The sequence below is a fragment of the Sitophilus oryzae genome, unplaced genomic scaffold (genome assembly GCF_002938485.1).
Source record: "Sitophilus oryzae breed Bouriz unplaced genomic scaffold, Soryzae_2.0 scaffold_578_pilon_pilon, whole genome shotgun sequence".
Lineage (NCBI taxonomy): Eukaryota > Metazoa > Arthropoda > Insecta > Coleoptera > Curculionidae > Sitophilus > Sitophilus oryzae.
Genome location: NW_022147171.1, coordinates 2,329,466 through 2,355,099, shown reverse-complemented (window position 1 = coordinate 2,355,099; position 25,634 = coordinate 2,329,466). Strand labels below are relative to the sequence as shown.

Genomic DNA, 25,634 nt, shown 5'->3' with positions numbered 1-25,634 from the left:
ACCAAATAACCAACTTAACCAATGCAACTAACCTCGACACTGATAAAAAAATATAAAAAACAAATATAAATTAGTAAAAACCAACCAACCCCACCAAATAACCAACTGACCCATGAATTAACACCGTCCAAATAACCACGCTAACCAACCCGCCAAATAACTAAACCAATCCAACCAAAAAGAGTGAAACCAATGCAATAAGATCTCGCTATAAGCAAAAAAAAATATAAAAAAGTCTTGGTCGGCGTGAGATTTGAACCACGGACCATTCGCTCACGAAGGGATAGCATCAGCCACGGAGCCACAGGTGCTCTTGCAAAATGCTTATAGGTAGGCATTACTTTCCGCCGACATGAACGACGTCACAATATATATTAACGGCATTTTAGTAGGCTACCGTTTAACGGCTGTTTAAGTACATCGATTTAAAAATCAAAAGTTGTAGTAATTTCCAGTGAAACAGGAAGTGACCGAAATCAATTAATTGAATACGTCAATAAATCCTAATTAATGTCATAATATCACATTAATATTATGGCTTACCCCTATAGATTTGGTAGTATATTACAACCTAACCTAACCAAATCTATAGGGGTGAGCCACTTTTGAGACGCACCCGGTATAGTATATCACCCGGTGTACCAAATATTTTATTTTTAATTTTTATACAAGTTTAAAGGCAGGCCAAAACTATCTATATTCGCTACTATTTAAATGCGGTTAACATTTAAAGCGGTAACGAAAATTATTTCTCTAGATGGTCATTCTTTCGCGATTTTGGTTTCAAATCTCACTTAGAATATATTATGTTTAAAGGACTTACTTAGTTGACATGGAATTTAGTATTTTCTCTTAATGTATTTATTCCAACTAAAGGAAAAATATTCTAAGAAGAAACTCATATATCAATGAGAATGACTTTCTCTAATGGTAGTCGAGGAAGTTTACCAATCAACCATTTAAGTTTATCAATAAAAATGTTTTTTTCTGGGAATATCCTCTTCAAGTAGACCAACTTTTAATCGAGGTGTCTACCGTTCTTCAATGCCCGTTATGTTTTTCTTCCAATTTTCCTGGGTTATTTAAATTGTTAAGCTTCATTCAAAACCTCGCAATTAGTGAAATAAATTAGGGGTTTCAATTCAATAGAAGTTTGTTCCTTTAATTTGAATGTAATCATTCAGAACGTCAAAATTAGTGGTAGACGTTTTCAATTAGTAGAAAAAGTTATCAAACTTTTAACTTTTCCACTAATTATACTTCAAAATTTGCGAGAAATGTCGTTTTGGCCTTTGATTATTTCCCTCATCGTGAAATGGACCAATCAGCTAATCTAATTTTTCGAATAAATTTTGTTTAGATAAGTGATTAAATCCCAAGACCAGTTTAACCGTGATTATTTTTTCGGCTTCGTTTTGGGTTTTCTTTTTCTCGTTCATCACTAATTCTGAGAGATTTTGGCAACAGTTCATTTAAAAACATTGATTTACAACTCATATGTATGACTTAAAAATTATTCCACTAATTGCGAGGTTCTGTGTGAATGAAGTTTTAATTAACTAATATCTTACGACATGATATTTAAAAAATATAAATACATACCGCGTGCTACAGAAGTATAAGTTTTTAATTTATATTTTAATTTATATATATATATATATATATATATTTATAATAAATAAGTTATAAGTTTTAAGTTTTTAATTTTCTAGAAAAAAAAATACGATATGGTACGTTAGTATATGTATATCTTCACGTTAGTTAATATACAGGGTGTCCCAGGCTAAACATGCATTAGAAGTTTTTAGAGACCTACAAGATCTAGATCGGAGATTTTTTTGCACATCATTGTTTCACAATGATATCTATCAATTAAAAATATTTTCAATATGGCAGCACTTCCGAAAATACCGGAAGTTGGTAGCAACTTTCTTATTTTAAATGGGGACCCCGATTTTTTATAACGTATTTAAATTCTCTGTAAAATTATATGAATTTTACAGAGATTTTTATTTTATATTTTGATATAAACACTCTATACCTAACATTAACCGTTTTTGAGAAAAAAAATATTTAAAATATTTGGAGAAAAAAAACTGCCTATCAAAAAAATTTGTATAACTTAAACGTCAAATTTAGTGATTACCACAGCCACTGTGACATAAAGTGAAGACATGTGGCTATCTATTTCAAAAATTAAATTGTTCGAATGTCATATAATATTGGCCGTAGCTGTCAATCAATTGGTAATTGGTTTTTCAAATGGAAACTCACTTTTTTGATTTTATTAGAGCAAGGGATTTAAGGGGGGGGGGATTTTCAATTCGTTACTTTTTGATTATCTACACCTAAAATAAATCGTGTTTAAGTTATTTAAGTTATAGTATTAAAGCGTAATTTTGTCTAGCTTCCTTTGACATTAAGTATCAGACCATCAGACAGTTTATTTCCTTCTGTCAAAAAATTAAATTAATTATTTGAATTTCCTATATTATAAATACTGCTGCTAAAACTTTATAAAGTGTATTTACAAAATTATATCTCGTATTTCAGTGATATCTAATGGCATTATGGCATGGCCATATATAGTTTTACATCGCTTGACGTTTAAAGTCATAGGCTACTGGTAAAAAAGTAGGAAAATATACGCTTCTATATACGTTCCTATACCTAAAATAAATCGTTTTTAAGTTATTTAAGATTCAGTTTTAAAACCGGACATTTCCGGAAGTGCCGCCATATTGAAATTTTTTTTTTTGATAGATCTCATTGTGAAACAATGATGTGCAAAAAATCTCCGATCTAGATGTTGTAGTACTTGTATACTCTGTTTTTTTTCTCAGGTAAGATTTCGACAGACGATGACAGAAGAAAAGCAGATGACGTCCCATACCAATCTATTTATTTTACTAAAAAAAGTTTCTAATCATTTTTAAGTTATCTATGGATGGGTTTAAATATAAATCCGTCATGCGTCGTGTCTTGTTGTTTTTAACCAGTTTTATTGGTTTATTTAAAAATGACAGATCGTATTTCAATTTTATTGGTTTGACGGAACGATGAACGACAAACGGACGCCGATGCGTATGAACTCGCCTTTAGATTTTTGTCATTTTTGACGCTTGTCAAAGTCTTGCCAAATTATTGGTTATAATTTTGTGTCAACTTTTGTTAAATACCCTGCATTTTGAAAGATGATGCATTTTGATTCGTATTATTACGTGTGTTTTGTGTCTTTTGAAGTCAAGTGGAGGAAAAATCGAGTGAAAATTAACTGTAGGCCCAGAGCACAGTTTATGGTTAATACACGCTGCCCAGGCAGAAAGTCTTATACACCAATGAAGTTGCCATCGATAAAGTTTGTATACCATTTCGTCGTAGATAAGTGCATTTCGTATATAAGGATCAAACTAAACACATACTAAAAACTGGAGTAGCTGTAAAATATCGACATCACACGATAGGTAAATAATGGATTTTAGTACTGGTGCAGAAAAATAATGTCAAAAGGTACTGGTTTAAAAAAATTAAGATTAAAGGTAATTAATCCACCTTTAAGGTATAAAATTTGGTAGGTGTTATTATTAATAAAATAGTTGTTGTATTTACCTATGTTGTTTTATTTATACCTGTGGAATATTACAAATTTGTATTTGTACATAAGTTATATTGATAAATATAATCATAAATGCGGGTAGTTTCATAAAGCTTGAAAGTAAATAATAGTTATTTTTTATATTTTTTTGGTATGTAGTGCCTTGTTCTTGTTTGTTTTGTATTAACACATACCGTTTTTATTAAATAAAATAACTCGATTACATTTTTTCAGTTTTATACAATTTTGAAGTAATCACTTGTCATCTTGTCAATCAAATTTTAAATATTTCCTGCTATGCGTTCCAGTTGTACCAACTTATTTCTTTGTAAAATAAAATAAACTAGTTTGAAATTAAAATGACAGACACATCTATCACTGTCAAGGATCTTCTTGTTGGACAGACTATAGTTCTCTAGAAACTTGTAATACAGGCTCAGCCTGGGACACCCTGTACATCAGGATTGATTGACGTATTCAATTGTTTTCGGTCAGTTCATGTTTCACCGAAAACGACTACAACTTTTCATTTTTAAAGAACACCTTCGATATTTTTTTTTTACTTTATTTGATAGAAAATGACACTCTAAATAGAATGACATATCATATACAGGGCGGCGCCTCTCATACGCCGTGGAGGCTCCAAGGAGAACGACAGTTTGTATTGAAATGAAATTTTTTGAGCATATGTAGGTTAATTCAGAGCACTTTTTATAAAATATAGAGTTTTACAGGGTGTCCCCAAAAAAGTTACATATCATAGTTATGTTTTTTGTAATGGAACACAATATATTAATTGATTTTCGGATTCTGGGAGAAAAATAAAGGTGAGTTTTATAAAAGAAGTATATGACTAAAATGTAAGGGTTTTGATATATTTAAGATTTTCAATAAAATAAATAAATAAAATATAATAAAAAACAATTTTTAAATTACAATAAAAAAAACTACCTAAATTGGAATAACCCGGTATAGCCTAATATCCTATAAACAAGGCTAATATGTAGTTAAATTAACTATTGCACTTTAAATCCAATTAAAACTTGATCCAAAAAGTTATACAGGGTGAGACAAAATTATAAATAGACAAAGATTATAAATAATATTGAACATTGATCTAGTGATGGGTTGTTATTTAACTATCTGTTATTTTATAACAATTATTTATAAATATCATAACGCAACCGTTACTACTTCTAAAAAATAACAGATATAAAATAACGACACGTAGAGATCGGCCGCTCGTGAAACGAAAAACGAAGTCGGCGCTCTGCACCGCCACGAAATTCTATTCTGCTCGAAGCAATTCCAAAAAACAACTAGTATGGATGGAAAACATGTTATTTCGTCAACCATCGATACAGGCGGCCAGACAACGGACAACGGAGTGGGGAATGCGCTACGGCGAACGTAGCTGCTTCGGTCGATGCCGTCGATATTGGGCTTATAACAGCTTAAAAATAATAGGATATAAAAGAAGCAGTTTTTTTGAAACAGTTGCGGGCATAACGCCTGGCGGTCGAGATAACAGGAGTAGGAAAGGAACGCTGCTGCATCGGTCGATTGTCGATGGAGGCTCGCAACGGGTTGGAGAAGCAGTCATTTTAGATACGTTGTTTTTCAATCTGTTACGAGCATAACAGGGTGGCGGTCGAGATAATCGGAGTGGGAAAGGAACGCTGCCGCATCGGTCGATTGTCGATGGAAGTTCGAAACAGGTTGGAGAATAACGCATCAGTTGTTTTAGATACATTGTTTTTCAACCTCTTACGAGCATAACGGGCGGAGGTCGAGATATTATGGCGCTGTATGTTTCAGTACGTTATTAAGTTTCAATATTTAGGTATTTATTTATTCTGAAAAATTTTCAGAATAATATTTTCAGTTTTTTTAAAAATGTATACAGGGTGTTTTGAAAAATCTGGTCATTGATTAATCACGATCCTGCTTAAAGCCCTTGACGTAAAAAGCCGATTTTTGGAAAACGGATTTACTTTAGGGTGTAGAGGTTCGATAAGAAGGGATTTTTCAAAACTCGAATTTTAAGGGGGTGAAACTACCCTCAAATATTAGAATATTTTTTATTTAAAAGCCGGTGAGTTTTTCGGGAAAACTCTTAAAACACGTATATTTTATTATGTTGTTTTACATATTTTAAGATTTTTTAAAAATATATACAGGGTGCTTCATAAAATATGACCATTGAGTTATCACTATTCTGCTTAAACTGCTTGACGTTTAAAGCTGATTTTTGGCAAACAGATTGACTGTGGGGTTGAGGTTCGATAAGGCGGAGTTTCTCGAATCTCAAATTCCAACAGGGTGAAAACGCCCCTCAAATATTACAATATTTGTTATTTAAAAAACGGTTAGTCTTTCGGGAAAACGCCTAGACACGCATAATTTATTTTGTTTTTTTACATATTTTGAAATTTTTTAAAAAATCGTACACGTTGTTCCAAAAAGTTGAGTAATTGATTAACCACGATTCTGCTTAAACTGCTCGACGTTTAAAGCTTATTTTTGGCAAATGTGAGAAAATTTTATCCAGTTTGTATGTTAATGGAAATTCTTATTTTGCTTTATCATTACCATTAGAAATTATTAATTCGACACGAACGAAGTCGCGGGTACACGCTAGTTTAAGTGTAAAATAAATTAGAACTCTAGTGGGTTTACTTATGAAGAATATACTACACATTTCCTTATATTGTTATTTTTTGACCGCAAATGGTAAAATCATAAATAAGAGCTTCTCGCCCGTCGAGTAAGATGCATCCTGTACACTGCTACTCAATTCAGGATCTACGCGGATCGAGGGGCAGGGCGTAGGTAGATCGGAATGTATAGGTATAGACGAGTGGCGGAATTTTGGCTTTTTTTATATCGCAATTTGTAAACAGCGCTTATTTGTAAACAACCACCGTTTTAGAGAGGTATTTTAGATAACAATCGATATTTAGAAATGTTTTGACACCCTGGAAATATTACCACTGAGCACGTCATTGTTGCAACTTGCAACTGCGTGTTAATACGCCTTGGCGGTGACCGCCTCATACTCTTCAGATATTTAGCAGCAAAATAAAGAAACCTGTTATTTTTAAGCTGTTATTTTAAGCTGTTTTTATAAATAATTATAATAGTTTCAAACTGTTATCTAAAATATAATATGGTCCTTTGCATCCATCACTACATTGATCACCTCTTTTAAAAGCATGTTACTCTCTTTATTCTTGTAAATAGAACACCTTATATATTATTATTCCTGATATTCAATGGAGAATTCATGTCTCTTCAAAATACTATTAAGGTTGCTTCACCCCTCAAAAAAGATTTTCCTAGATATTTTCATTTACATGATTTGGATCTGGAGTAGATCTATTATTTGATAAAATCTAGGTGGCTGTGGATATGGTCTGGACGTTACTTCAAACATAGCTGTAAAATTAGTCAAACTTTTAACAACAACAATTTTGGTGTCAGTTAAAAACAAGAAAAAATTTCAGTAAATTTGCTGAAAATAAAAACTTCTTATCCTACACATCAGAGAGAATTTCGGATATCTCTCTCTCTTTAGTTGGTGAAAGCAGTGTGTACTTAACCAATTAATAGAATACTTAAAATGCTCCTGATTTTATGGTCTAGTCTGGCCTTTTTTATGGGGATATGTTAAAGATGAAAAGGGTTTATAAAACTCTCGATCAACTAGTGTCGACAACATGAGATATTGTAGCTTCGAGGTAGAACTCCACATATACCTTTTAAAATGAAAAGATCCTTTTGAAAAGACAATCATTTTATGCAGTTAACAGGAAAGGAAGCATTTTCGGCATTTCATTTAATCTAGCTAATTTTTGTCGCATAATTATAGGTTTATATCTAGTTTTAATTATGTAATAATTAAAATATGTTTTAAACGTGTATATTTTTATTACCCTTGAGTATTTTACTCTACAATCTTCAGTTTTTGTTAAATTAACAAAAGGTATATCAATCACACAGCTACCTAGATTTTTTCAAATAATAAATATATACTGACGCAAAATCATAAAAATTAAAATATCTGGGAAAATCTTTGTCTGAGGGGTATGTAACATTAATAATATTATAGAAGAAGTTTTCGCCTTTGAACTGCTATATAGCATTACTCACGCCGTAGTTGGATATACCTGCTGCCAATTTCCGAGAACATTGAAAACGACCAGCATAGTGCAGTGCAGCAGGTCGACTTGTCGCGCGCATCACTGCGTGGCCAGGCTGACAACTGGTCGATAACAAAGGCTTTTTTTTTCGGCCTTAAAATATATACGAAATACTTCAGTCAGGTATGGTAAGATATTGTTCCGCATCGTGAGCTCAGGTGTATGTAGTATTTCGTATCATCGAGGTATCAACCATCGATAGTAATAAAGGCTTTTGTTAGCTCCACATATATCGGAAAATAATTTCTTGCAGTTTTCAGGTATACGTACCAGCAGTGTTTTTGCCTTGAATATAGCCAATCAATCAATCAGCCGTCATAATGTGGATCAACCTGGATCTCACTACCGGTTTCTGGGGCCCTACCCCATCATCCATTTGGTTGGATCCTTTACATTATGACGAATTGACAGCGTGGGAATTAATTTCTCTATACACCAGTTCAAGGCAAGAAACTCTTATATAATTTTATTATATACCTTCCAAAATAAAAAGTAAAATTTATTTTCCATTATATATCTTGGGCTAGTTGAAAAAAGCCTTTATTTACTATCGATAGTTGTACCGGTGGTACGAAAGTACTACCATTGCACGCAGGCCGCTATTCCCGCGATGCGGGACTCTAATATCTTACCGCTACTTTTCGACAAGTCGTATTTATATATTCTGCGCTGTGCTCGTCGTTTTGTGGAAATACCCAAGCTCACCTGATGATGGGGTAGGGCCCCGAAACCGGTAGTGAGAGCAGGTTGATCCACATTATGACGAACACAGCGTGGAATTAATTTCTATATAGCAGTTCAAGGCAAGAAACTCTTATATAATTTTATTATATACCTAAAAACTGCAAGAAATTTATTTTCCATTATTAATAATATTTTGAAGATATATAAATTTTCCATTGAACACCGGAAAAATACACTGAATGTTCCATTTAAAATAAAGGAGTAACTTGCTTTTAAAAGTGACTAATGTTCCATATTAATTTTGTCTCACCCTGTATAACTTTTCGGGTCAAATTTCAATTTGGTTTCAATTTCAATACAATGGTTACTGTAATTAAATATCAGGTTATACAAGGTCAATTAAAATTTAGGTAACTGTTACCGAAATTTAAAATTTACTCTTCATTTTCACAAAATGTGAAATATGTCAAAATCCTTAGATTTTACGTATATGCTTTTTTAAGAATATAACTCACCTTTATTTTTTTCCTAGAATCCAAAAATCAATTAATATATAGGGTGTTATTAGAAAAAACACAACTTAGACGTGTAACTTTTTTTGGGGTCACCCTGTATAATTCTATATATTTTTATAAAATGCTTTCAGTTAAACATATGCTGCTAAAATGTCATTTCTATATAAACTACTTTTCTTCTTGGAGCTTCCGCGGCGTATGAGAGGCGCCACCCTGTATATCAACTTTTGACATATTTTCATATGGTTTATTTGAAATTATAACATGCGGACCATAACGACGATTGGACTCGAAATAACGGGTGTGGTCCAAATTATTCGTAAATAGTTCTTTTTCAGATACGCTAATAAGCCACCCTCGTTCCATTTGACAAAATTGCAATATGATTAAAATTACGATTTGGGCATCTTCTCACCGGCCAGGACAAGACACGACGAACATTTGATGATCAAGTCAATTTTTCCGAGGCTCCTTGATTAAAAATTTGTTGTTTTAACACAGACATATTGCACTCTATATTGAAATTTAAAATACGATTTATTTTTAAGCGAAAAGTTGTGAGTGGTCTTCATCAGAATTCAATATGGCAGAATAGTAAAGTCACTCAAAGGGTTCTTTTCTTGGTTTTTAAATAAAAATACTCTTAATTTTTGTTAAAAATGTTACGATTAAACTAAATTTTATGCGAAATTTAGAATGGGTAGTAGTTTTACTAAACTAATAGAAATGTAATTTGTGTAATTGCTTATTGAAAATAGAACTAACTAAAATAATTTCGTATAAGCTGATAATATATTCCTGGTAATAGAAGTAGCAAAAGCAATAAAATGGTAGTCTGCGCAACTATTTCGTTGTTATCTGGTGTAGTTAAGACCTGTGTTAAGACCTAATAGAAGCCATAGTCGCTTGTTAATCAAAAACCAGTATAAAAGATTGATCTAGTTATCATAATTTTTAGCAATATAAATCTACATGGCCTTGGAAAAGGATTAAGTAAAAGTTTATTTTTATAAACATATCCACGTTAGGTAAATGAATTGCCAAACAAGAAAGAAAGTAACAATTAAAATTAAACAGCAAAACAACTTTTGGGCCTGTGTTTTTTATTGCAACTTTCATAATTAATATGGACAAAATATATGGTGATATAAAAAAGGAAGTTCAATATACCCGGTGCAACTATGTAGTAATACCTCATATAAAATGTATTAGTTTTAGTTGTGCAAGTGATATTTATACAGCAGCTAAAACTATTTAATCATGTCGTACGTACTAATTTATATTAGAATGACTTTGATACTTAAATTATTTTAAAGAATAAAAATAATAACTAAAGTATCTAATAGATATACAGGGTTGTCCGAATTGTATTCCGGAAACTTCGGCAGTATATTCTGCAGATAAAAATAAGTAAAAAAGTTCGTATACATGATATCCTAAAATGCTTCGTTTCGGAGGTACAGGGTGTAGAAGTTTCATTTTTATTTCGATTTTTTCCAAATAATTTCAGAAGTAACGCCAATATTTGGATGAAAATTGGTGTCTGGGAGTTTTTTGACATGTGAAATTTGATTTTGATGTCAATATGACTCCTATTTGTAGGGGACACCACCTACATGTGTTTTAACTGTTTTGAAGAATAATAACTTTTCGCCCATACCTATATAACACTACTGAGTGGAAAAATATACATTTACGACGTTTTTTACGTAAAAAAGGTCTCTTGGTAAAAATCGCTATGAGTAATGGTTCTCTAGATATTTGGAATAGAAATTATCAATACCTGGGGCGCTATTCTGTACACGGCATCGGCAATCGTCGGTATCGGTAAGTTACGACAGCTCTCGATACGTATTTGCATATAGTAAACATGTATTGATTGTTGTTGTCATAGTTACCGATAGGCCCTATGGCAGATATCGCAAATTTGTACCGACGAAAATCGGTATCTCTACCATGCCCTTGTTAACCTCACGGTAGAAATACCGAAAGTCGTCGGTACAAAGTTGCGATATCTGCCATAGGGCCGATCGGTAACTATGACAACAACAATCAACACATGTTTACTACATACAAATACGTACCGATAGCTGTCGGTAACTTACCGATACCGACGATTGTACAGAATAGCGCCCCTGCCTTCATTGACATATAAATTAAACATGACTAAATAATTATTAGACTGAAATCATAAATTTGAAATGTTTTTGTACCAAAAGTTCAATACAAACTGTTTTATCATCATTGTTTTGAAGAAAAATTTATAATTAATTTAACAAAATAAAATATTCCCAAATTTGTCATTTCAGTCAAATAACTATCTACTCAACATGTTTATTTTTTGTCAATAATGACATGTATTGACTATTTCCATTCTAAATATCTTGAGAACGGTTGTTCGTAGTTCGTAATTTTTACCAAGAGACATTTTTTTGGAAAAATTTACGGAAATGTATATTTTTTTACCCAGTAGTTTTATACAGGTACGGACAAAAAGTTATTACTCTTTAAAACAGTTAAAACGCATGTAGGTAGCCCCCCTGCAAATAGGAGTCATATTGACATCAATATCAAATTTCTCATATCAAAAAACTCCTAGACACCAATTTTCATGTAAATATAGACGTTACTTCAGAAATTATTTAGAAAAAATCGAAATAAAAATGAAACTTCTACACCCTGTATCTCCCAAACTAAGCATTTTAAGACATATATTTATATTAACTTTTTTACTTATTTTTATCTCCAGAATATGCTACCAAAGTTTCCGGAATACAGTTCGGACCACCCTGTATAAACAACAAAAAAAAGTAGTAAGTGCAAGAATATGAACGAAGAACTACTCAGTTATAAACTTCAAATGGCATTCTAAGATAAAATAATTCCAAAAAATAAAAATTAATAATTAATTAAGACGTAATTTACGTGAAAACATATTGTTATTACGATAGAAAACCAATCTTATAAATAAAAATATTAATTTTGATGAAACATAGGCATAGATTATTTATTTAATTAAAGAATTATCAATTCACATAACAAAAAACAGAATATAATGGATAACACAATATATTAAAATTATTATAAAATACAAAAACTGTAAAAAAAATTAAATAACCAAATTACAAGTTAAAAGTTTAAAACAGGTCCATTAATGGAATAAGGCCAATATGCAAAAATATTATTAAAATTATTTTAAATAATATAAATTATGATTAAATTTATATTAGTAAATACTCTTTGGCTTAATTTAATAATAAAGTAATGGCAATTTGACTTAAATGGCTATTTTAATATTTAACTAAATAAATTATAACTAAGTAAATTAAATTTCAAATTTTTAATAAGGCAAAAAAACTTACGTACTTTACGAAATTTACGAAATTTAATATATTACATACTTCATATAAAATTCTACTGGGTTTAGAATTCATAGACACAAACTTTTCAATAACTCCAGATAGACAAATTTCTAGAGATGAGCAAAAAGTGGCAAACACTGCGATTCAAACGCAGCGATTTTAAAATCGCAATCGGAACCTGCGATTGGCCTTCATAGGAAACTGCGATTGTGATCGTGATTGCGATTTTCTTCTATTTGCTAGTTTCAATTTAGGCAACCATTATTACTATAGTTGCGATTTTGCTGCGATTGTGATTTTGTAAATTAAGACCGTGATAACCTTACATCTGCAAGTTTAAATTTATAGGAGTTGCGATTTGCTATATTGTTGCGAATGTAATATTTGTGGTCTATCGAAGCATTTTATAGTAAACTACAAATTGGAATTTCTCTCTGATATTATCTCTATATTATGATATTATATCTATATTATTTATAGAGAAGGAGGAGAATTATTTTCTAGGGCCACGACCATAATATACCGGGTGTTTCTCAAGAGTGGTTCACCCCTATAACTTTTTCATTTTTTCTTATAAAAAAAAACGAGATTTGGTATGTTAGTATATGACATAAATTAGGGTTGATTTACGTATTCAATTATTTTTGGCCACTTCCTGTTTCATCGGAAATTACTACAAAATTTGATTTTTAAACGGCACCCTCGGTATTTTTTTACTTTATTCGATAGAAAATGACACTCTAAATAGAATGGCATATCATATGGCAACTTTTGACATTTTCGCTTAAAAAATCGTATTTCAAATTTCAATCTAGAATCTCTGTATTAAAAACACTAATTTTTAATCAAGATACTTTGCAAAACTAGGCTTGATCGTCTATTGTTTTCCCTGTCTTCTCCTGGCCAGTTAAAAAACCCAAGTTAAGATGCCCAAATGGTATTTTTAATCATATTTCAATTTTCTCAAATGAGACAAGGGAGGCTCTTTGGTACACTCTTAGCTATAGACAGTGGCGGACTAAGGGGGGTTTGGTTTGGTTGGTCTTTTAGGGGGCCTCCGAATCTTACAAGTAATTTTTTATTCAACTGGGAAACAAGGCCAATATGTGTTCAGTAGTTATAAAGCAGTTTGTAGGTGGAGTATGCAAACCATACGTATACGCCAACTATAAACAATATAAATGAACGCAGATATTTACTTAGTTATGAATTATCAGGCCCCAGTAATTGTCAATGGCATTTTCTATTTAGGAAATTAAATCAAGGTGTAATTTTCTTTGTTTAAAATATCGAATAATTATTATTTTTTATATATTTTGAAACTGAATTTATTTATTTTTCAATGGTTTCATTATTTATTTTTACTGAATAAACATTTTATATTACAACCAATGCACAGCATAACTTGTATTATAGCTTCATTCCTGATGATGAGTAGTGAAGTCTTTAGTATAACGGGGGCCACGGGCCTGAGATAGCCAAGGGGCCCCTCGGATCTTGGAGGACTTACAAAATCGTGATATATTGTCGCGGTATTTCCCTGGAAGCATTTTTAAGAAAAAAATATTTAAAATTTTTGGACGAAAAAAAACTACCTGTCAAAAAAAATTGTACAACCTAAAAGTCAAATTTAGTGATTATCACAGCCCCTGTGACATAAAGAAAAGACATGTGGCTATCTATTTCAAAAATTGAATTGTTCAAATGTCATATAATAATGGCGGTAGCTGTCATGGAATTGAGTGATTAAAAAATTATCATAAATATTTTTTTCAATTGGAAAACCACTTTTTTTATTTCACTAGTGAAAAAGTTTTCCAATTCGTTACATTTTAACAAGACATATTCCTATACCTAAAATAAATCGTTTTTAAGTTATTTAAGATTTATTTTGAAAACGTATATTTTTCTTGATTTTATCTAGCTTCCTTTGACATTAAGTAAGTGTCAAACAGTCAGACAATTTATTTCCATCTGTCAGAAAATGAATTATTTGTATTTCCTATATTATAACTACTGCTGCTTAAAAGTTTAAAAAGTGTATTTATATAAAAAATATATCTCGTATTTTCGTTCTTTAGTGACATCTAATAGTTGATAACAGTTGAGGGTTGGAACCTTTGGTGTTACACAGCAAAATAAAAACACATAATCATCTGCTGATGATGCTAACATGGTTAGCGAAACGCGCGTCCAGTGTAAAAGTAAAAGTGTTTTGGTGTATTGTGGTGATTTAGTGTTTTTATTTTAATAGTTGATATTTTAGTAATATACCGTACGATCCAAAAAAAAACAGCGCAAAGTTAGCTCGGAAATGATGATCGATAATATACTGTCATAGGCTACTGGTTAAAATCAAGAAAAATAATATACGCTTTAAAGCTAAATCTTAAATAACTTAAAAACGATTTATTTTAGGTACAGGACTCGAAAGTAACGAAAGCCTTTTCCCGAGTGAAATAAAAAAAGTGGATTTCCATTTGAAAAAAATGATTTATGATAATTTTTTAATCGCTCAATTCCATGACAGCTGCTGCCATTAGTATATGACATTCGGACAATTTAATTTTTGAGATAGCCACATGTCTTCTCTTTATGGTACAGTGGCTGTGGCAATCACTAAATTTGACGTTTAGGCTATATACATATTTTTGACAGGCAGTTTTTTTCTCCAAAAATATATATATAGTATAATAAGGTATAGAGTGTTTAATATCAAAATTCATAAAATTTTACAGATAATTTAAGTATGTAATAAAAAATGGGGTCACCCATTTAAAATAAGAAAGTTGCTGTCAACTTCCGGTACTTCCTGTCAACTTCCGGTACTTACCGAAAGTGCCGCCATATTGAAAATATTTTTAATCGATAGATCTCATTGTGAAACAATGATATGCACAAAATCTCGTATTTATATATTGTAGTTCTCTAGAAACTTCTAACGCAGGCTCAGCCTGGGACACCCTGTAAAAATACTTGAATTTTCTCAACCATTCATACGTAATTCAATTTTTACAAAATGTGCATTAGAAGTATATCATTATCTAAACAGACCGGGGGCCACATTTAGCTTCGCCGCCCCGGGCCCCCGACAGGCTTAGTCCGCCATTGGCTATAGATACACAGACAATTATTATACCAAGTACAATATATAAATATTAAAATCGCAATCGCAGTTTCAATTGCGATTGAAGAATCGTAGTTTTGCTCATCTCTACAAATTTCCACCCAATAGAAAACTAATAAGAAACCGAGGGGTGTCTCACTATTGAAATTACATGTACATTTTCTTGGCAGTCGCTGGCAGTCATTGGGAGTCTTATGACAGTCGCCTATAATAATTACATGGCAGTTCATAGGCAGTCTTCTTCATAGTCATTGGCAGTACGTGTACATTTTTTACCCGAGTGAGACACCCCTCGTAAGAAACTAAGAATTTTGAGCGGTAATCTGTTTCTGAAATATTTTAAGATTTACACATTTTTTACTGGATTATCTAGAAGATGGCTTAATAATACTAATAATATTGTAATAGAGTTATCTAATGTTTTACAAAATAATTTTCTAGTTAATATTTTAGATTTACGTCTCTCATCGATTCGAAATATTTAAATATTTTATACATTTTTACCGGATTACCTATCTACAAAATGGCTTAAAAATCTATTAAATATTTAAATAAATTATCCACCAGACGGATTAAATACTAATAATAACTCAGAATACATAATTCTACAATATCCTAGGTAAAACTTTAAATGAGACATAGTTTTATCTGAAGTGTAAATCTGGCGGTAATATTATAAAAAAAAAACTTTATACAAATTTATTAACAAAAAAGATCTAAACTTATGGTAAAAAAAGTGTCGATAAATTCATCAGGGACGTGCATATGGGTTATCACTAGAATAATTTTCAAAAAAAAACATGTGCGCCACTGATTTTTTTTTTCTTTTGATATCAGAATTGTGTAGGCCGTTTAATGCCAATTAAAAGTTCTCTTGATATTTTGTCGAATTCGGCCTCCTTGATGAGATGAGATAAACGCAATTTTATTCATCACCATAATTAATAAAATTAAAATAAAAATAAAATTAATAAATTATATATTTTACCTAATTTATTATTAAATACTATTACTATTAGTTATTATTATTATTAGTCCAACCTACAGGAATTTGAAATAAAAAAATAATGGTATTTAAGATAATTACAAAAAACCTAATTTTAAAAAGTTTTAACATCGCGTGTAACTCTAAAACTATGCATTTCCATACCCATGTTTATAGGAACTTTTTTCACATTTTTGATCAGGAACCAATGAGTACTTACTTAAAACTTTCGCAAGTTAATGATATTATTTTTTTAAGGGTCGTCCTATGACTTGGATCAAGTCAAATTAATAAAATTGCGTTTATCTCATCAAGGAGGCCGAAATCGACAAAATATCAAGAGACAACTTTTAATCGGCATTAAAGTACTTACACTATTTCGCTAAGAAGAAAAAAAGTCAGTGGTGTACATGCTTTTTTTAGAAAAATATTCCAGTGATAATCCATATGCACGTCCCTAGTGAATATATGGAGACTTTTTTAACTATAAAATATGTCGCATTTATAGTCTTTATTTCCCTTAGTACTTTTACCTGTGCTTTAACCCTCAAAATTTCATTCGAAATGCTGAAAGTACTTGGAAGAAAATTATTAATAAATCTAAAAAAATAAGACTTTAACACCCTGTAGCTTAGACTTTAATAAAAATAAATCTTATTTTTACGTGAGGAATCCCCCCACGAGAGATGGCACATGTTTTTTTTAAACACCCTGTATGCAGTTTGATCAAATAGTTTCTTATTCAAAAATGTACCTATCTGAAATTAAAAAGAAAATATATCCAATACAACACGAAAAGTTATAACTATTATTATTCAGCTTCCATAATTATGGGAAAGGGGGATTCTGTGGTTATAAAATTTCATATAAATATTTTTGATTTTCGATTTTAATATTATTAACATTGCACAATATATGTGTTATCAACCTATAAGAAAATCAATATAATAGAAATATTTACAAAGACAGACTTTCTTAGGAATTCCAAAAATCAAATTATTACAATATATGTGTATTAATTATCTACAAAACGAACTCACAGAGATATTTTGAATGCTATATAAACTCACCGGCAAAAAAAACCGGCCACTAAAAACTAGTCCCAATTTCAACGTTGGATTTCTCGCGAACCGCTCATTAGATTTAGATGATTTTTTTTAAAATTGTAAATTAATTCCTTCTTAACGGATGCTATGTCAAAAAATTTTATTCCGAATTTATTTTAAGCATATACAGGGCACAACAATAAGACGAAGTTTTTTGCCCGAACTTTGTAACACCCTGTAGGGTGCAGCAGCGGTAGTAGCTATTGCTAAATTAAATCATATTGTAGCCTCATCTTTTGTGAGCATTTTGTTTTTTTAATCACCACATTATCTCTTTTTATATTGGAGATATGCTGTTTTAAAACGAACGTCTCGGAAAAATTCAGAATTCATCTCGGAAAAGGCAGAAAGTTTTATGTGTAAATAATCAAGGCAACATAGGCGAAAAGGGATTTATGAGTATTTGCAATGTGAGAAAAACGGTTGTCAAATTAAAAAATGGCATTACCTGCAATGGATGTTGCTCTTATTGTAGCTTTAATTGGGGATGGCCGAAGTCAACGTTATGTCTCCGATACCCTGAGTATATTTCGAACAACAGTCCAGGATGCCTGGAATCGGTATATGGAAACGGAAAATTAGTGGATACTAGACACAAAAACGGAGTGGATACTAGATATTAGTCCCTTAAAATTTCTTTACTTTTTATTTTAATTTTCATGTTTCAGTTAGTTTACGTCTACGTTCTGATGTTTGATTTGATTTTAAAGCTTTTTTCGAGGCGTTTGTTTTAAAGCAGCGTATCTCCAATACAAATAGAGGTAATGTCGTGATTAAAAAATCAAAATGCTCACAAAAGATGAGGCTACAATGTGGTTTGATTTACCAATATCTACTACAGCTCCTGCACCCTACAGGGTGTTACAAAATTTGGGCAAAAAACTTCGTCTTATTGTTGTGCCCTGTATATGCTCAAAATAAATTCGGAATAAAAATTTCTGACGTAGCATCCGTTAAGGAAGGAATTAATTTACAATTTAAAAAAAATCATCAAAATCTAATGAGTGATTCGCGAGAAATCCAATTATGAAATTGGGACTAGTTTTGGGTGGCCGGTTTTTTTTGCCGGTGAGTGTATATAGCAAACCTATAAAAATGATCTTATTACTAGGTACTTCAACAACAGGTTCAGGTTGTTGACTTTGTTTAAATATGTATTAACTTTTACTTATGCCTATAGCATGCTTAAAAGAAGAGAGAAACCATGGACGATAAATAAAAAGGTCAAAAATAGTCAGACAAAATGTGACGAGATTTTTAACATTCGTATAATTTCATACTAAAACTTAGATAGGGGAAATAACCGCGGACCAAAATTGGAAAAATTTCCTTTACTTTGAAACTAAAAGAACTGCCTACCAACTTTTTTTTACCATATTTTAGTATGGGCGGCTATACGTGCCGCCTGGCACCAATTTTTATTCTTAAACTCAACTCTCATTATTGTTCTTAACAATGAGTTATAAGAATAAAAATAAAATTGTTACACAAATAATCGGAGGAATCAAATTAGAAGAAAAAGGTTTATTTCACGATCTAATAAATTTGATTTTGTATGCAACGATTTATGCATAACTATTACGTTAGAAGTGAAAACAAACTCGTAATATTAATTAATCACAAGCAATATTAGTTTAAAAAATATATCCTCAGCAATTCTTAAATAATTTAACGATCTAAGGTGTAATACTTCATTACTTGAGTATTTTAAAAAAGAATAACAGCCGGCCTTTTAGAATTTACGGCATTTGAAAAAGTCAAACGTGACCACATCACGTGGCCGTAAGCAAAAGCCGTAAGGTATTTAATGAAGTGTCTATTTGTTATTAATGCTAATTTTCTACCTTAATAAAGCACGTGTATGGGCAAACATTACAATAAATACATCTACAAAGAATAATGCCAGTATATCGATACTTTCACTATGTAAAAATTATTCTACATTTATTTCTATGACTCATGGTCTACAGTATGTCCCCGGATTGTCTTTACAAGAGGAAAAAGTCTTTATTAACAAATTTCCATACCGTTTTAGAGAAAAATAAAAAAATCATGAAAATATGGTTGAATTTTAAATAATTAAGAACACGTTTCTGTGGTAATATAATTTCGTTTTCATTCTTTGATAGATTGTTATTGGTAGAATTTTAATTATTATAGCGTCATATTTTTTACTTTTATAAAATATTAAAGAAGCACACATTTATTTAGTTTAATGCGGAAATGCGGGAATGCGGAATCGAGTCATCAGAAAATGTGATACATTAACCAACAGAAAAATATGACGGTAATAAAAATTAATAATAACAATATATCAATGAATGAAATCCAAATTATATTACTATAGAAACGCATTTTGATTTTTAGGACTTTTAGGAACATATATTTTTTTATTTTCTCTAATACGGTATGGAAATTAGGAAAAGTATAAACCGGGTTAACCATTTTAGAACAAACAATAAATGTTAATAATAAAAGTGTTTCCTCTTGTAAAGACAATCCAGACATACTGTATATTAGACTGTATTTTTTAATTATCGACCGTGTTATTTTACTCGTGTTAAATGATTTAATGTCTACATTTCGTTTTAATTTTCAAAAATTTAAACAAAATTCTTTATTTGTTTAACATACTTATTAAATAATATACAGTACAGATATTTCATAAAATGTCCTATTTTTAAACTGAACATTTAATTTCTACATTTCAAATGGCCATAATTGTCATCATTATTATTGGTAGGTATTTTTATCAGAAGTCCAAACCAAACCAAACAAAATATATAATGAAAAAATTCATTTAATAACCGAGTCCTTATACCTTAAGGAACAAGGCTTTCGGTACCTTGCAACTCAATACTCCTTTTCTAATAATGCTTTGCTCCCAAAGTTAAAAATCTCCCGAACTCCAAGATGGATACTTAATACAAATATTTAATACAGTGGTAGTACCAGACCGTATTGTCTTGACAAGTACCTATCAGATACATTTAAAATACAAAAAAATGAGATATAGACGTGTATATTATATAACATATACTATCAAACCAAACCACTCCTTTTTAACACCTATGGATATGGGGAGCGGTACTATTATTGGCGAAGCAAAACTGAACAATCTGAATTAAGGTGACGATACTGTAGTCCTGCTGGAAAACCATACTAAAGAGCATAAACAATTTATGCAATAACTTGAAGATTAAATTCGCAAGTATTTTCTAGATATCAACCATAACAAAACGAAAATTATGATTCTGGACGCAATGTCAAGTTGTAAACCAGTATGTAAATTTGTGTGCATTAATGTCAAACGAAGAAGGGTGTGCACCAGGGTCGGACTGGCCATATAGTCAGGGTGGCGATTGCCACCAGGGCCCCAGCCTTCGCGGACCCCCCTCTCTTTGGATCTATATGTAAAAAGCGTATAATTGTTTTTAATTTATAGTGTGCACCACCACAGATTAGGTATCCTACAAGTATACAGATAAAAATCTTGTCCCTAATTCGTGGTACGAAAATTGTTTTTTATGATTTTTTTAAACTCGCGTAAAATAACAATAAACAGCGTAATAGAGAGATATCGCTAAATTGAATAGCGTGCACGGACGTTAATAAGGCCAGGTGTTATTTCCTTGACGTGAGGTGGTATTAACTCTCTTCATTTATAGTTATCGGATCGGAAAGAATTCTGACCGCGTCGCGTCGGCTATTTAAACTTAACCTAACTTTGAATTTAAAACTTTGAAATTGTTTTGTTTACGGTATTTTAAAACTAAAGGGCTAAAGTGCTTATTTCCAGTGCTTTATTGTTCAACGTCTACCAGTGGGTTTAGGGCAACAAGCAACAAATTCTCTTAGAAGGGCTAAGTCGTCATCTGCTGTAAACCTAAGACTCTGTATAGGTTCTTTAGTATTGGAAGAGGTGGAATCCACATTTTGGGCCATATTTATTTAGTGAAAACTAATCCCAGCTACTTAAATATCAAATTACGTAATAAAACTAAAGCAATAATTCAAAACAATTCAAACATAACCTAAAATAAAAGATCTGGCCGGCCGGCTCCGGCTGTCAAATACCCGCATATGCCCATTTAAGCAATTTTTAAACGTTATCAGAGGTTATTTAGAAAGAGCGCTTGGTGTAATTGATCCGCAAATTACGTCAGGCGGTAACGTTATTAGCGGGTGTTGCGTTAAAAATTGACTCGCGCATATCGTAACCATGATAAGGTACGCGTAAATACTGGATGACGCTATTCGGTTTTCCGATATCTCTCTAATAACTGTGCCGGTCAGGCGCTGTGCACAATTTTAGAGGCTATAAGTGGGCGTGCTATGTGCGCAAACTAGTAACCCAATGAGTGAGACCCCTATAGTGCCCGATTCCGAAAATTGGAACCACGAAAAACAATAAAGAAAAAACAAAGATTATAATCTGTATAATCTGTGGCACCACGAACAAGCGTCTCTAGTAAACAACTATTTAGAATATGATGAAACAGAGCATGATTTGAAAGGATGCAATGCTGAAAAATTACTTTTTTAGCCTATAACATAACAACTATGTTATACTCGTAAGCTAAAAAAGTAACTTTATTAGTACATATTACATATTAGTAATTTTGCAGTATTAAATTTCCAAAAAAACAGTTTCTGCATGAAAATAACGCTTTTATTGCATTATTATCAGATATTTTTTCATATAATAAACTATTAAAAAATAAATATTGCATCGTGTCTCGGTCTCGGCCTCGGCCAAAAATTTCTCCTTTGTCTCGGTCTCGATCTCGGCCGAGACTAAAAATCCAGGTTCGGTCGGACCTTAGTAATTCACAGGCGAAGAAAAATTTTAAGTCTGAAATGTTGAAGCAATGTCGTCAGCTCTGCTTCCAGGTGGGTATATTACGAGTTAATTTGTCACATGTTACAAGTTGACCTAAAACTATAGCCTGCGAATCCAACACTGCCTAATCGGTTGCAAAAAATTATAAAGCACTAGCTAACATCGACAGAGGTGAACAACTCCTCGGAGATCAGTGACCGGGCATCTTGAGTAGATTTTCCAATTTTAAAAATAAAAATAAAGAGGGGTATTGAGACACAAAGGGTATCGAGACACCCGGTAATAAACGCACCTACTGCATCGACCTAATACTTATCTATATCCATTAAAGTATAATTGTTTTTAATATCTTGTTCGGCATTTTCTTTTAAAATACCAAAGGGGTTCATTGCCAACCACAAGATGGTAATGAAAGAAAATACTAGAAGAGGAGTGGTATTCAACATCTGGTATAATTCCTATTAATTTGTCACGCCTTATACATGCCGTACACAAAGAGGACAAATGATACGTTCAAGAAAATTTATATTTTTTTTAAATTCTTAAAATATATACAGAGTGATCCAGTATTCTGAATAGAATCCATTTCAAGTTTTTTACTTGGAAATTTCAATTCGATCTGTTAAAACCGAATTGATGAAAATTTTCTAAAAAAAGTATTTAAATCATAAAAACAACAATTTATGTCATTAAACTTTTGATGAAGGAATATTGTAGTTTATTTTCTATTTTTTTTCAGCTATCAAGTAACCTACCTATGCCAGTTTATGCGTTTCAGACTCCGCTAGCACAGCCCCAAATAGTACCATATCCATTAATACCAGCACCCTTAGGTTCAGTACCCTCTCCAATAATTATGCCACCGAGAAAAGTAGGTCTATCTTACTACTGAAAGCATGCCCTAAATAAAAATAAATATGTTCTAGATAAACAAAATTCAAAAAGTCTATAAGTCCAGGTCAAAAACAAAATCGAGAAGTCGTGACCCAACTCCAAGACGGTCCAGATCCAAGTCCCAATCAAAGGAGCGAAAACTAACCGAAGAAGAAGTAGTTCAAACATACACTGGTAAATAAATGCATATTCATAAGTCTAAATTAAGTTTAATTATTATAATCTTACAAGTAGTTGAGCCTTTTCCAGCTGCATAAGTAGTACAGGATCCGGCTGCAGGATTATTACGCTCATCGTATTTTTAATCAAAACTGAATTTTTACATATATTTATGAATAGGAGAATACACTTTTGACAGGGTGACAAGCAAAAAGTTACCCCAACTATGTTTAATTACTAATAATAATAATAACTGTTTTTGGCGACAACATTACGTTCATAAAAATATTTGATCATTTATATGTCAAAATAAAGATATTTTTATTTTGTGCCCAGTGTTATAAGGGGGCCTATCAAAAAGATGCCACAAATAGGGGTTGTCACGTTTTTCCTACGGGCTCGGGAACAGTGCGTCGGGCATCTGTAGCTCCAATAATAAATAACTTAGGAACTTTGTATAAGTGCCAACCTAAAATATATATTCGGATTATTTCAGGAAAATATTTTAACTTTTACAAAGTGGCTCAAAAAGTGTGAGTGGATCGGGATTTTTTTTATCACTTCACATCGTCCTAAGAAATTATTAAATATATTTCGATAGTTTCAAAAATATTAATAAATAAATAAAAAAGAGAAAGCCTTTGTGCTTCCTCTTTTTTATTTATTGTGAAGTGTTTCAGCCTTTTTTAACAAAAATATTAAAAATACAAGAACTGTTCCGAAATCAAAACCATACTAAATATTTACTATTGTTGGTCTGTACTTACTTTACTATAAATAGCGTAATCTTAAACCATGCAAGGTCTTCAAAATTCTATGCCAAACTTTCTAGTTCTTTTTATTTTTATTCGTTTTTTGAGCTACTCTGTAGAAGTTAAAATATATTCCTGAAATACATTCTAATATATACTTTAGGTTGGAACTTATACAAAATTATATAGCGTGTTTTTTATTATACTAGGAGCTACAGATGCCCGACTCACTGTTGCCAGGCCCGCATGAAAAACTTTGAACCGTGGCGCAACCCCAATTTGCGGCAACTTTTTGATAGGCACCCTTTTAAAACCATGACATAATACCAGATATAACAAAATAACTCTAATTTGACATAAAAATGTTTAAATTTTCTTCTAAACGTAATGCGTCTCCAAAATCAGTTATTATTATTAATTACTTCTCCCACCCAGATGCCGACTATTCACCTATACCCGCTTGGAACAGGACTAACACCCTTGTATATATATTTAAACATAGGACAATAAAATTAAATGGAAAAAATCAGTTTTGCGGAATTAATTTCCAGCAAGCTGGAAATCATTTTAATACTTCTATTAGGTCCTAAATGCGTGTAATCTGAGTTTGCGCCATCTCAGGTGGTGAGCTTAACTTTTGGTAGTAAAAAAAACCGCCAAATTTGTTTGCCCCTTTTTTAGTTTTTTGCTTGTAGCTGGAAAACGGTGCGTCGGCCGGAGAATGTCATTCCATTCAATAATACAGAGGACTAAATTCTGCGTCGAATGACGTATAAAACATGAAATTTGGTTTAGTGGTATAGCCGAAATCCAATGTTAAAAACAAAGAAAATTTCGTATGTCGCTGCAAATTTACATTTTGCGGCTATCTAAGACCACATATCTTTAAAACAGATACTCCTATTGAAAAAACCCATTAAATAAAAGTTGTTGAGAATGAAATTTCACGTTACATAGATACCTTAGTTTTTAAATTCGATGTACTTAAACAGCCGTTAAACGGTAACCTACTAAAATGCCGTTAATAGATATTGTGACGTCGTTCATGTCGGCGGAAAGTAATGCCTAGCATAAGCATTTTGCAAGAGCACCTGTGGCTCCGTGGCTGAGGCTATCGCTTCGTGAGCGAATGCTCCGTGGTTCAATTCTCACGCCGACCAAGACTTTTTTATATTTTTTTGGCTTATAGCGTGATTTTATTGCATTGGTTTCACTCTTTTTGGTGAAGTTATTGGTTTAGTTATTTGGCGGATTGGTTAGCGTGGTTATTTGGAGGGTGTTAATTCATTGGTTAGTTGGTTATTTTGTGGAGTTGGTTGGTTTTTACTAATTTATATTTGTTTTTTATATTTTTTTATCATTGTCGAGGTCAGTTTGGGTTGGTTAAGTTGGTTATTTGGTGGGGTGGAT

At 31.7% G+C, this 25,634-nt stretch overlaps 1 protein-coding gene across 2 annotated transcripts in view; it reads left to right on the top strand.

Annotated features, from left to right (window-relative positions):
* Positions 1 to 25,634, top strand: part of LOC115887653 — a 76,414-nt gene that overhangs the window by 43,835 nt on the left and 6,945 nt on the right. For both annotated transcript variants that reach the window (XM_030907119.1, XM_030907118.1), the window contains exons 6-7: positions 23,159 to 23,290; positions 23,346 to 23,487. In XM_030907119.1, the coding sequence (XP_030762979.1) occupies positions 23,159 to 23,290; positions 23,346 to 23,487 (274 nt within the window). The remainder of the gene's footprint in view (positions 1 to 23,158; positions 23,291 to 23,345; positions 23,488 to 25,634) is intronic.